This window comes from Cetorhinus maximus, chromosome 15 (genome assembly GCF_964194155.1).
Source record: "Cetorhinus maximus chromosome 15, sCetMax3.hap1.1, whole genome shotgun sequence".
Taxonomy (NCBI): Eukaryota; Metazoa; Chordata; class Chondrichthyes; order Lamniformes; family Cetorhinidae; genus Cetorhinus; species Cetorhinus maximus.
The window spans coordinates 3,833,670-3,848,223 of NC_135893.1; the positions used below are offsets into that span (position 1 = coordinate 3,833,670).

At 38.9% G+C, this 14,554-nt stretch overlaps 1 protein-coding gene across 3 annotated transcripts in view; it reads left to right on the forward strand.

The window, feature by feature from the left end:
* Positions 1-14,554, forward strand: part of LOC144690339 (solute carrier family 35 member E2A) — a 49,201-nt gene that overhangs the window by 31,925 nt on the left and 2,722 nt on the right. For all 3 annotated transcript variants that reach the window (XM_078557702.1, XM_078557703.1, XM_078557704.1), the window contains exons 6-8: positions 6,260-6,313; positions 8,040-8,112; positions 10,497-10,642. In XM_078557702.1, coding sequence (XP_078413828.1) covers positions 6,260-6,313; positions 8,040-8,112; positions 10,497-10,642 — 273 coding nt within the window. The remainder of the gene's footprint in view (positions 1-6,259; positions 6,314-8,039; positions 8,113-10,496; positions 10,643-14,554) is intronic.

Genomic DNA, 14,554 nt, shown 5'->3' on the forward strand with positions numbered 1-14,554 from the left:
ACTTTTTATTACTACGTGAGCTTCCCCCAATATCCTGTATAGTCATAAACTTAGAATAGACTAATTGTGTGACAATGATTCTCAATGTAATTGATCATTGAAAGTTAGACAGTCTTATCACCTTCAAGCTCTTTGATATGTACAACTTCTACTATAAATATCTGTGTGCTCTGATGCTTCCTCAGAGTGTCAGCTAGCTGCCTTGTATGCTACTGGGCTCTCCGTGATATCACGATTAATAAAGGCTTCCGAGACAAACCTCCTGGGTCTGAGTGTTCACTCCGATTTCCGCGACAATGACTCAATGAAAATATATCCCAGTGAGGAGGAAGAATTCTAGGAAGGGGATAAACCAACCATGGTTAGCCAAGGAAGTTAAGGAGTGTATGAAATTGAAAGAAAAGACATACAATGTGGCAAAGATTAGTGGTAAGCCAGAGGATTGGGAAAGTTTTAAAAACCAACAGAAGATGACCAAAAAAAAATATTGGGAGAAAATAAACTTTGAGGGTAAACTAGCAAGTAATATAAAAATGGACAGTAAAGGCTTCTTTAAATATATAAAAAGGAAGAGAGAGGCCAAAGTGAACATAGGTCCCTTAGAGAATGTGGCTGGGCAAATAATAATGGGGAACTTTGAAATTGCAGAGCAGTTGAATATATACTTTGTATCAGTCTTCACTGTGGAAGACACTAATAGCATTCCAAAAATACTAAATAATCAAGGGGCAAAAGTTGGGGGAGGAAATAAATACAATAACTAGCACTAGAGAAAAAGTACTAGGGAAACTAATGGGGCTAAAGGCCGATAAGACCCCTGGACCTGATGGGTTGCATCCTAGGATATTAAAGTAAGTAGCTGCAGAGAAAGTGGATGCACTGGCAGGAATCTTCCAAGAATCCTTAGATTCTGGAAAAGTCCCAGAGGATTGGAAAACTGCCAATATAACACCCTTATTCAAAAAGGGAGGGAGCCAAAAAGCAGGCAACTATAGGCCAATTAGCTTAACATCCGTCATTGGGAAAATGTTAGAATCTATTATAAAGGATGTAATTGCAGAGCATTTAGAAATGCACAATATAGTCAAGCAGAGTCAGCATGGCTTCATGAAGGGGAAATCATGCCTGACAAATTTATTAGAAATATTTGAGGAGGTAACAAACATCCAAAAGGCATTCGATAAGGTACCACACATAAGGCTACTTAATAAGTTAAGAGCTCATGGTGTTGGGGGTAGTATATTAGCAAGGATAGAGAATTGGTTAACTAATAGAAGACAGAGAGTTGGGATAAGTGGGGCATTTTCAGGATGGCAACCTGTAACTAGTGGAGTGCCACAAGGATCAGTGCTGGGGCCACAATTATTTACAATATATATTAATGACTTGGATGAGGGAAATGAACATACTATCGCCAAGTTTGCGGATGACACAAAAATAGTTTGGATGGCAAGTGGTGAGGATGGCACAAAGAGTCTGCAAAGGGATATAGACAGGTTAAGTGAGTGGGCAAAAACTTGGCAGATGGTATGTATTTTTGTGGGAAAATGTGAGGTTATGCACTTCAGCAGGAAGAATAGTAGAGCTGAATATTATTTAAATGGAGAAAGACTGCTGAAAGCTGCAACACAGAGGTATTTGGGGGGTCCTCGTGCATAAATCTCAAAAAGCTAGCATACAAGTTCAACAGGTAATAGGGAAGGCAGAAGGAATGTTGGCCTTTATTTCAAAGGGAATGGAGTATAAAAATAGGGAAGCCTTGCTAAAACTATACAAGGCACTAGTTACACCACACCTAGAATACTCTGAACAGTTTTTGTCCCTTTATCTAAGAAAAGATTACCTGGCATTGGAGGCAGTCCAGAGAAGGTATGGAGGGATTTTCTTATGAGAAGAGGTTGACTAGGTTGGGCCTGTACTCATTGGCGTGTAGAAGAATGAGAGGCGACCTTATTGAAACATGTAAGATTCTTAGGAGGCTTGACAGGGTAGATGCTGAGAGGTTGCTTTCCCCTGTGGGAGAGTCTAGGGCCAGAGGACATAATCTCAGAGTAAAGGCTCGCCTATTTAAGACAGAAATGAGGAGCAGTTTCTTCTATCAGAGGGTAGTTAATCTGTGGAATTCTTTACCACTGACAGCTTTAGAGGCTGGGTCGTTAAGTATATTCAAGGCTGAGATAGACAGATTTTTAATCAGTAAGGGAATCAAAGGTGATGGGGAAAAGGCAGGAAAGTCGAGTTGATCAGATCAGCCATGATCTCATTGAATGGCAGAGCAGACCTGAATGGCCTACTTCTGCTCCTACGTCTTATTATCTTATAATAAAATTCAATAAACCACAGTGTGGGTCAATATAATTGAGGTTGCACTTCTGCGGTAGGAAAGTAACCACATTGAACATAAGTTCCTTCCACACTTCTGCTCCAGTAGTTAAGTTAAAATGTTATTAAACAACTGAGTAACATAGACTTCTATGATGTAGCCGTGAAGTAGACAAAATGGCTTAATGAAAATGTAACAAATGCCAGTTTACTCATGAATCAAATAGAATCATAGAATGATTGCTGCACAAAAGAGGCCCTTCAGCCAGTCAAGTCCATGCTGGGGCTCTGCAAGAACAATTTAGCTAGTCCCACTCTCTGGCCCTGCAATTTTTTCCCTTTGTGAAGCTCAGTGTATCTAGACAGGAAGACCTTGTGCTGAAAAGTGATCATGTTCTTTTGGTTTAGGGATGGCGTTCCACAAGCAAGATACATTTTGCATGCCGATTTCAGAAAATTCGGTGGACTTAATCATGTTCATTATAGTTAACTACATTCAAATTTACAGTCCAAATGTAATGAGTTTAGCATTAACAGTTAAGGACAGGATCCAGGAATGTAGCTAAATTGTTCAGGGAAATTAGATTATATCTGCAAATTTAAATTTCCCAAGAAATATATGAGTAGGTCATTCCATCCTGGAAGCAGAAACTGACACTGGGTAATTAACTTATTGCACCTAAAACCAGCTGTATATAAAAAGGTATAAGCAGTGTTTAAATAAATTATTTGGGCCATTTACTTAAATAATATGGACTTGGGAAGCAGAAGTCCAATTTCAAAATTTGCAGACACCGTGTTATGACATGGCAGGTGATGTGCGCCAGATGGACCAAATCCACAAGGGAAATTCACAATGGTTTTGCAATTTATATTTATTATGAGAAGATTTGTGTGCTGAATTCAGAAGTAATGAGCCCACTGGCACCTTTAGAGATTTAAAAAAATAAACTAAAACATTTATTAATGAAAGAAAAGATTGCAAGCACATACATAAAATTACAGTTACTTAATACTGTAATAAATCCTAAAATTTCTAATTACCTGACTCCCAACTACACACCCCCTTTAAGGCAACAGTCCAAAATAGATTTTAAATGTAGATAGGCAATCCAGCAAGTTTACCACAGCAACCACTTGACAGTGGAATTCCAAAGGCTGTTCTCCAATTTTGGTTACTGGACAAGCCAGACTTCTGCAAAAGTAGCTGGAGGTTTTTTCCCAAGGCTGTTTTACACGTTCCTTTTAGGTCTTACATGCCCCCCCCCCCAAAACATAGCCTTTCATTCTTCTTTATAAATGTTTTTCTCTCTTTAATCTGTAAATTCCATTGTTCTATACGTCTTTGGAAATTTCTTTTACCCATAATATAAAAATCTTTCATATTGACCATATTGGCAACACCTTTGGGAAAAATAAACATACTGCTTGGCCGTGCTTATCTTGTTAGTTGTAAACATCCTATCGTTCCTTTGAAACCTAAACAGCCCCTTCACTTATCTAAAAATTTAAATTTCTTTCACAGCCTACATGCTGCCCATATCCATGTCTGCTCATTAGCATTTCAAACGCTTTTACACCTAACTTCTTTTGATAATTTCAAGCTTGAAGTTTATCTGACTCTAATTCAATTAAATCACCCAGACAGTCTATCACCCATAAACCTACTTTACAATAGACAACAATAATATAATTTTAAAAAGTTAGTTTCATGACAATCAAATTGGGAAGTGTAGTTAATATTCGGGAGGACTGTGATGAGATACAAGAAGTAATTAATATACTTGCAGAATGGGTAATTGACAAATGAATTTCAATTCAGTTGTGAGGTGGTGTATTTTATTAAGAAGAATAAGAAAGCTTCATATATCTGAGAAACAAAGTGTCTAAATGAGGTAGAAGAGCAAAGGGATCTAAGGGTACAGAAACACAAATCACTAAAAGTAGAGTTGCAGGTTTACAAGGCCATGAAAACAAAAATACAAAATACAGGGGTTCATTTCTGGAGGGATAGAATTAAAAAGCAATAAGGTTATGTTAAACCTGTATAGAACCTTGGTTAAAGTACACTTGAAGTACTGTTCACAGTTCTGGTTTTCATATTATTAAAAGGATATAGTGGGGGTGGAGACGGTACAAAAGAAGATTTACAAATATGGCACTGGAACTGGTGGGCTAGATTAACCAGGAAAGGTCAAACAGGCTGGGACTCTCTTCTCTGGAAAAGAGGTTCAGGGGTAATATTGGCCTTTAAGATTATGAAAGGGCTTGATAGGGTAGATGTAGAAAATATGTTTTTACTGTGGGGGAGACCAAACAGACAGGGCAGGACATTGGGAAGCCAACCGCCGCCCATGATCGGGGCCGGACTGTGACTTCAAACTGGCGGGCCAATTAAGGCCTGACCAGCTTGAAAAGCAAGCAGCAACACTCAGTGCTGTCTGTGCGGGCGGGGGAGGAGGGCAGGCAGGGAACTTCGTGCAAGCACGTGAGCAAGTGCTCGCCCGATGTCAATGCGCGTCATTTCACACTCGAGCGGGTCGGGCGGGCGCCTGCTGTAGGGGTGAAAATTCTGCCCATGGGCCATAAATATAAGGTTGTCACTATTAAATCAATTGGGAATTCAGGAGAAACTTCTTTACACAGGGAATGGTGAGGTGTGAAACTCGCTACCACAGAGATTAGCTGAGGTAAATATCATTGATGCCTATAAAGGAAAACCTGATAAACATATGAAGGGGAAAAGAAGAGGAAATTCTATTTATTAGGTGAGATGAAAAGGGGTGGGAAGAGGCTTGTGCAGAGTTTAAATATTGGCATGGACCATTTGGGCCTAATGACCTGTACCTGTGCTATAAATTCTATGCCCTATGCAATAGATTTCAGATAAATATTTATTGACCATCTGCCTTGAATTGCTGCATACAAAACAATTATTATAATTCCAAATGCTTATTTTAAAAGAAAATCCTAGTTATTAAAATCTTTCCCTTTTCTGTATTAACTCTCAGGATTACACATGAGTTAACTTTTGTTCCCATTTTCCCCTCACCTCCACATAATTCTTCTTGCTGACCCAAATAGCTTTTAAAAAGCTCATTTTATTTTTAAGCACATCTTAGCATCAGCAAGTCTCAAGTCTGTTTGGCTTCCTATCAGTTTAACTCCCTGTTTATTCGCACCTATTGTTTTTAAAAAAAAACATGAATACAAAGCAAAATGCCCTTAACTGAAAACTGTAGTTAGGTTTTGGAAAGTTGTCCGTTTTTTCTTCCTCGTTCTGTTAAAATCAGTGGCAATCTCAAACCCTTTTCAAATAAGGTAGTTTAATTGCTGCAAATCCAGCCTTTAAATCTAATGTTGAATTCCTGTGTGCTATGGTAGTTACATCGTTGACTTGTTTTAACACTCTTCTAAATTCCTGCTTCCCGCTTACATTGCAATTTGCCTCATTAATGGGGAAGGCAAGGGCATAGTGGTATTGTCGCTGGTCTAGTAATCCAGAGACCCAGGGTAATGCTGTGGGGACCCGGGTTCAAATCCAAATTTGAGTTTATTAAAAGTCTAATGATAACCATGAAACAATTGCCGATTGTTGTAAAAACCCATCTGGTTCACAAATGTCCTTTAGGGAAGGAAATCTGCCGTCCTTCCTGGTCTGGCCTACATGTGACTCCAGACCCACAGTAATGTGGTTGACTGTGAATTCCCTCTGAACAAGGGCAATTCAGGATGGGCAATAAATGCTTACCGAACCAGCAATGCCCACATCCCATGAATGAATAAAAAAATTAATAGAATTATGTCATATTGTGATAAGACACTAATTTTAAATTGGATTTCCAGCCAAGAAAATAATTACTAATTTAGCTCAGTAAACATGTCCGTTATGTTGAAGCATGCTCATGCTACCCATGATAACACACTTCTTTTTTAGTTTACAGAATGTCTTCTCTAAAAAGCTGCTTAGTGGAGACAAATATAAATTCTCGTAAGTATCAATCATTTCAATTTAACCTTTTTGGTATTGCAGTTAATTTACTTGATGTGACTCGATCTGTATCATGTACTATGATCAAAATAAAGTCAAACTTGCGTACTTCCTTCCTCTATTTACTAACCAATACTATCCGAGTCTCCATCCCACCAGCGCATTTTCTCTATCTTTTTGTTGCGTCCTTATGCCAGAATGTTCTGCTTTAATCACTTTCCCTGAGCTCAGATTCCCTTGTGTTGCATTTTGTCATTACTGCATGCAAAATGTGGGGGAACGGATGAATTTTAAGAATGTTGCAGTAAAGTTTCGGGCTGTGCTGCCAACCCTAGTTTGGCTGTTTATATTTTTAAAATCCCTGAGCAACTGATCCCAGGCTGCGGCATAAACATTTTTTTGCAATTTGGACTTCAAAGACCACAGTAGTGATGAGCTTGGGCTTTGACTGCATCACATACGATGACACAACAATATCAATGAATTTAAGAGTGATTTGAAAGTTAGGAAGTAGGACTGAATTTTAGGTGAGGCTGTGTAAATTGACTTTTCAATCCAGAAGTGGATGTTAGAGCAATTTTACTTGGCTTATTTGATCATAACTTACAGCACAGAAGGAGCTGTGTTCTGACTGTTAGAGCTGTTGTGCTTAGTCCTACATTCCTGCTTATTGTTTGTACCCTGTAAGTTCCTCAATCTCAAATACCTGTTTAATTTCCTTATAAACTTATTTATGGATTCAACTTCCAACACCTTTTCTGGTATGAATGCATCCTGGCAACCACCATCCTGCAGTCAAATGATATAAATTGGATAAACTACTTGAAATTTTCATTGATGAAAAGTGAAGGATGCTGCAAGTCTCATTTTGGTCATTAAATGCAAGATTTTCATTGATTTAGATATAAACACTTATCATTTTAATCATTATATACCAGTGAATGTAAAGAAATTGTTTCCTAGTGGTAGGAACTGGCAAATAATGAAATGTGTTTTATTTAAATTAGTTGTACTAATAGCCCAGTAGCAAAATTGAAAATGTATTGCTGGCTGATATTAGACTTACAAGATAACTGTAGAATTCTACCTGAGTACTGTTATTGCAACAGCATTTATACTGCCACATACTTTTATCCATTTGTATGCATTTGTAATTTTAACTTTTAGCCTGGAGCAATCTATAATGTATAATTATTCACCTCTGAAGCTACACAGAAACTCTTCATTTAATATTTTTACAGTTGTGTAAGACTGCAGTTGAGAGTTACACTCCAATTTGCTTCAGCAAAATTGGTTTACTGCAATGTAGGATGATTGAAAACTGTGTTGTAGGATTGTGCACAAGATCTTGAGGGATCTGGACAGACTACATAGGGAGAAACTGCTCTCGTAGGCGGAACGATCGAGAACCAGTGAACGCTGATTCAAGGGAATGACAAAAAGCTCAAAGATGACATGAGGAAAAACTTGTTACACAGCAAGCAGTTAGAATCTGGGTTGCACTTTGTGGTGGAAGCAGATTCATTTGTGCCTTTCAAAAGGAAATTGGATAATTATCTGAAGGCAAAAATTTGCAGGGCTACAAAAAAGGTTGGGGAAGGGGGACAAGCTGAGTTGTTCTTGCAGAGAGACTGCACAGACATGAAGGGCCAAATGACCCCTCCCTGTGCTGCAATCATGCTGTCATTTCTATGTATTTTATAATGCTTTCTCTTTGGATTTCTAGACCACCTGAACTGCAGTTCTACACCAGTGCTGCTGCCGTGGTAATGCTAATTCCGACATGGATTTTTCTTATGGTAAGAGAACTTATTAAAACCTGTAGAATTAGTTTTCAGCTAGCCAAAAATAGATGTGTTTTCTCAAAAATCTAAGTGCCATTCTTTTTTAATATACAGATAAATGTTGAGGAATAGAGCTCAAGGAATACCTCATTTTTAAAACTTCTGTCAAAGTGCAAGGTTTTTATCTTTTATGTGAGCTGCTTATCCTGGATCTAGCTGAGAAACTAGACATCGTGCAACCGGATTGAAGTATCTTTTACTTACAACGGTCTAGTGTTTTGTTTTAAAGCCATTTTCATGTCTCAATTTCTAAATGTGGGGGTGATTTTTTTTAATTCATTCATGGATGTGGCTATCACTGGCTAGGCCAGCATTTATTGCCCATCCCTACTTGCCCTTGAGAAGGTGGTGGTGAGCTGCCTTCTTGACCCGCTGCAGTCCATGTGGCATGGGTACACCCCAGTGCTGTTATGCACCCTTTTGAAAAAAAAATATTGTCCTTTTGGTGGCCCTTCCTATGCTGTGCACCGCCTGTGGCTGAAAGGATGGGGCAGGCAGCTTTCCCTTGGACCTCATTCAAAATTTAACATCCTAAAGCAGCAGGAACATCTGAAGCATTTTAAATAAAATGCTTAAAATTAGCAGACAGTGTCACTATCTAGTGAACCCTTTTGTTTGTGTGTGTGTTGGCTCTCAAATATTTTTTAACAGATTCTGGTAGGAAATGGGGAGAATCATTTTTTGTGAAGCAAATTTAGGGAAATGCATAGGCCAATGGAATATAGCTTTATTTGGTATTTTTGTAATTAAATTTTATTTTCTTTCCCTCTGCTTTGGTTCTCCCACAATACCTAGTGCAAGAATGGGCATGTTACCTCCTCCCTCCCCAGACATTTTGACTTTCATTCTATAAAAAGATTTCAGGGTGGGGCACCAAATTATCACGACAACTTCTGGTACTTTAGTTAAAACTGGATATCATGTTGTGCATTGCCTTCATGCAGATGTTTTTTAAATAGTTAAATTTTGATTTGAATTATTACTGCAACTCACAAAAGCTTCAAGGAATTTAGCTGAGCCAAGACTTATCATAAACTATTGTTGAAAGATTAAAAGGCTTTTACTTGCATTTTTATCATTTCATCCTATTTCAGGAGAGCATTCTCCATGTGCAGCTCTGCTTTTACACTCCAACTTGGAATCTGCTTTTTAAGCACACTGGAATCTACGTTTAACACTGAGACTCAGCAAGCAAGCATAATGGGCTGTCTCCTCGAGTTCATATAACTAAAACGAACAGTCTTATCCCAGCTGCAGAATCATAGACCCACCACAAGAATGATTTCTTCTCTCATGAACATCTGGGGAATAGCCCAAGGTGCTGTTCTCGACCTCTTCCTTTTGCTAATTTGCATGTTCTCCATAGCCATGGGGTGAACTGCCTTGTTAACAACATCCAGCTTTAGATCTTATTTATCTCCCTTGCACCATCCTTGACTCTATTGGCAACTTGATAATGTCAATGTGCTTTTCTAACGTTATGGATTAGCCAGAGCTCAACTGAACATTAGGTTGACTAAAGCTACCTACTTAGTTTCTGCTGAAAACCTTGACCTGATTATATCCCTTTCCCATCTGACAGCTCAGGATGATTTGTATGCATAACTTAATTGTCCTGTTTGACTTTCAGTTGAGTTTGAAATCGATGATATAATCAAGTTTTCTCATTTCTGTTTCTGCCTTGGCATTTACCTCACCATTCCCTACTACCAGTAAAATCCTTATCCACACTGTTGTTGCCCTGATATTTGACTTCTCAGAAGTCCTTCATGCCAGCCCAATGCTACACTGAGAAAAAGACATAACAGATAGATACACGCAAACTGTACAACAGATATGCACATCAAAACAGAAGAATCGACAGACTTGCTGAAAATGGCCTGCTGACGGGTGCCAAAATAACGATCATAAAATGTCTTGCAGCCATAAACTTAGTGTGCAAAAAAGGAAGGTGATCAGAAGTGAAAGTTAATTGGAAAAGCGTAGTGAGGTTGATGCATTGTAGGTGGATGCATTTTTTTGCCTTTTTAGCAACAGCAGAGGAGATCAACTTTTATTAAAAAATACCCTAAAGGTATTGTGCAACTGGCAAATGGCTTTCTGTGCTCATAATTGATGCTTTATGTATCCATACTAAATATTGTAATGGTAGGGCTAATTATAGTTATGCTTGCTGATTATTGAATGGAGCTAGCCATTTGTAATTATGTTAACTCTAGGCAGATTTAATTTACGTTTGGGATATAGCAATTAATATATGGACCTAGAGCAGTTCATGTTTTGGTTACCTTTGTGCAATTGATATAAAGCTCAATAACCCAGTTCCTTTTGTTTTGTAGGATATTCCAGCTCTTGGAAAGAGTGGACAAAGTTTCAGTTTTGACCAAGACATTGTGATGCTGCTCCTTATTGATGGAATCTTATTCCACATTCAGAGTGTAACTGCATATGCTTTAATGGGAAAGATATCACCTGTTACTTTCAGGTAAGCTCATGTGTAGAGAATTAAAAGTCAGTAAAATGGTGAGTACAAATTTGAATAGAAAACTGAAGGTGTGTCTTCGACTTATGCAGTGGCTATCTATTAGAAAATATTACATCAAGAGGCTTAAGCTGAGAACACAGTGCTCAACTGATCTGCTAAGTGTAACTGCCTTGGAATACCAATCTATTTTCCTCTGTTAATATTAGTGTTTTCTCACACTAACATCAACAAAAGAGGAACACATGCACATGCCAGTAAATTTTGTTGCATATTTACAGTGTCTGTATTTAGTTGTTTGTAGGTTCTTGCTCTCGCTCTTAATTGCTGAAGTATTCTGCTGTAACTATAAATTATTTTTATAATTTAAAACATAAACTAGGACAATTCCATAGCAGTGAATCACAGATTAAAGTAAGTCATATTATCCAATCAGTGATTCTCAAAACACCAATAAGAAATAAGAACATAGGAAATAGGAACAGGAGTAGACCATTCGGCCCCTCAAGCCTGCTCCGCCATTCAGTAAGATCATGGCTGATTTTCTTGTGTTTCGATTTCCACGTTCTCATCTAACCATGATAACCTTAGATTCTTGTTAGGCAAGGGAATCAATCTACCTCTGCCTTAAAAATATTCAATGACCCTGCCTCCATCACCTTTTGAGGCAGAGAATTTCAAAGTCGCACAACCCTCAGAGAAAAAATTTCTCCTCATCTCTGTCCTAAAAGGGCGACCCCTAATTTTAAAACCGTGCCCCCTAGTTCTGGACTCACCCACATGAGGAAACATCCTTTCGATGTCCACCTTGTCAAGACCGTTCAGGATATTGTATACTTCAATTAAATCACCCCTCACTCTTCTAAACTCCAGTGGAAACAAACCCAATCTGTCCAACCTTTCCTCATAAGACAACCCACTGATTCCAGGTATCAGTTTAGTAAACCTCCTTTGAACTGCCTCCAGTGCATTTCCATCCTTCCTTAAACAAGGAGACCAAAATTGCACACAGTATTCAAGGTGCGGTCTCACCAATGCCCAGTATAACTGAAGCATAACACCTTTACTTTTATGTTCAATGCCTCTCGTAATAAAGGATAGTTAATAATTGAATTCATTGCCACAGAAGGCTGTGGAGGCCAGGTCATTGAGTGTGTTTAAGACCGAGATAGATACGTTCTTGATTGGTAAGGGGATCAAAGGTTATGGGGAGAAGGCGGGAGAATGGGGTTGAGAAACTTATCAGCCATGATTGAATGGCAGAGCGGACTCGATGGGCCGAATGGCCTAATTTCTGCTCCTATGTCTTATGGTCTTACGATAGCATTTCATTAGCCTTCTTAATTACTTACTGTACCTGCATACTAACTTTTTGTGACTCATGTACTAGAACACCTAGGTCCCTCTGCATCTCAGAATTATGCAGCCGTTCTCCATTTAAATAATACTCTGCTTTTTTGTTCTTCCTGCCAAAGTGAACAGCTTCACATTTTCCCACATTAAACTCCATTTGCCAGATCTTTGCCCACTCACTCAGCCTATCTATATCCATTTGCAACCTCCTCATGACCTCTTCACAACATACTTTCATACCTATCTTTGTGTCATCTGCAAATTTAGCTACCATGCCTTCACTCCCCTCATCTAAGTCATTGATGTAAATCGTAAAAAGTTGAGGTCCCAGTACAGACTTCTATGGGACTCCACTTGTCACATCTTGCCAATTAGAAAAATACCCATTTACGCATACTTTCTGCTTTCTGCCAGCCAACCAATCTTCTATCCATGCTAATATGTTACCCCCTACACCATGCGCTTTTATTTTCTGTAATAATCTTTGATGTGGTACCTTATCAAATGCCTTCTGGAAATCCAAGTACAGTACGTCTGCAGGCTCCCTTTTTATCCACTGTGCATGTTACTCCTTCAAAAAACTCCAATAAATTGGTTAAACATGATTTTCCTTTCACAAAACCATGCTGACTCTTCCCTGTTGCCTTGAACTCTTCTAAGTGCCCAGCTGTAACCTCCTTAATGATCGATTCTAATAACTTCCCCACAACAGATGTCAAGCTATCTGGCCTATAGTTTCCTGTTTTCTGCCTCCCTCCCTTCTTGAATGGAGGGGTTATATTTGCTCCTTTCCAGTATGATAGAACCTTTCCAGAATCTAACGAATTTTGGAATCTATTTGAAACTGACCATGAAAGAACATGCAATAAAAAACAGAAAGTGCTGGATATACTCGGGTCTGGCAGCATCTGTGGCGAGAGAAACCGAGCTGATATTAAATATTGATGGAGCTGCCATCCATTGTTTGTCCTCTCTCCATCTTGTGCTTTGTAGATGATGGATAGACCTTTGGGAGTCAGGAAGTGAATTCCCAGCCTCTAACCTGCTCTTGTAGCCACAGTAATTATATGGAAATCTCAGTTATACCTCTGGTCAATAGTACCCTGAGGATGTTAATGATGGGGGATTCAGCGATGATAATGCTGTTGAATGTCAAGGAGAGATGGTTAGATTCTCTTTCATTGGAGATGGACATTGCCTGGCACAAACGTTGTGTCAAATACTTGTCACTTCTTAGCCGAAGCCTCAATGTTGTCCAGGTCTTGCTGCATGTGGGCACAGAATCCATCAGTGTCTGAGGAGTTGCGAACGGTATTGAACAATGTGCAATCATTGGTGAACATTCCCACTTCTGACCTTATGATGGAGGGAAGTTCTTCATTGATGAAGCAGCTGAAGATGCTTGAGCTAAGACACTGTCCCAAGTGTTGTGGAATATCTAAAAGACACTTGACACAGGGTCGGTTGTAGGCAGATTCAGCAGCAGTTCTTTATTTAGTACAAGTGTACACAAGGGAAATGCTCTTTCAAAATGCTCTAAAAGGCAATTCAAGGTTACACAGTTTCTGTCAGATATTTATACCGTTTTTTAAGTATCTCATCATTAGCTCACAATGTTCTTATCTTGTATGTCTGATTGTTGCATCCTTAATTATAAGTAAGTTTACAACTTAAAAAGGGAATGACTTGTTGCTCACCTCAGCTGTTCTGGAGGAATTTGTAAAACAATCACAGAATAATCTGATCTTCAGCACAAACGATGTTCATGGTTCATTCTAAAATAAACTTTGCATCTCTATCCTGATATTTTACTGCTGTGCTAATTCATCTGCATATCTCAGCTTGACCCTGAGGTTAAGCAACCCAGTTTATTACGGTTTAACTCATAGACCATGCACAAACTTATTTATCCTGACCCTAAGGTCACGTTCCTTCAGCTTTATCATGGACTGATCCACAGGCCAGTCATTAACTTCCGGGCCTGACCAAATGGTCACTTTCATTTTCGTTTTTTTTAAACTGCAGACACTTGTAAACTTTTATATCTGCAACTTGGCCAAGCCTGGGTAATCCCATGATGTATCCTGATATGCCTCTTCACCGAGGAACTCCTACAGCGATACCCTGGAACTGAGATGATTGGCCTCCAGCGACCGCAACCATCTTCCTTTGTGCTAGGTGTAACTCTAGCCAGTGGAGAGTTTCCCCCTAATTCTCAATTACTTCAATTTTGCTTGGGCTTCTTGATGCCACAGTTAAATGCTGCTTTGACGTCAAGGGCAGTCACTCTCGCCTTACCTGGAACTCAGCTCTTTTGTCTATGCTTGAACCTAGGCTGTAATGAGTCTTGAGCTAAGTGGCCCTGGCGCAACTCAAATAGAAACTGACCCAAGGTCAATTGAGCTCAAAATCCTGAATGAAATCTTCACATTAGATTGAGATGAAGTGTTCACACAAAATTTAATGTTGTAAATACATCAATATAGAAAACTTGCCACTGAAATACAAAAGCTGCATTTTCTGCTGTTTGTGGTATTAGACTTTTTTCATCACTAAAACTTC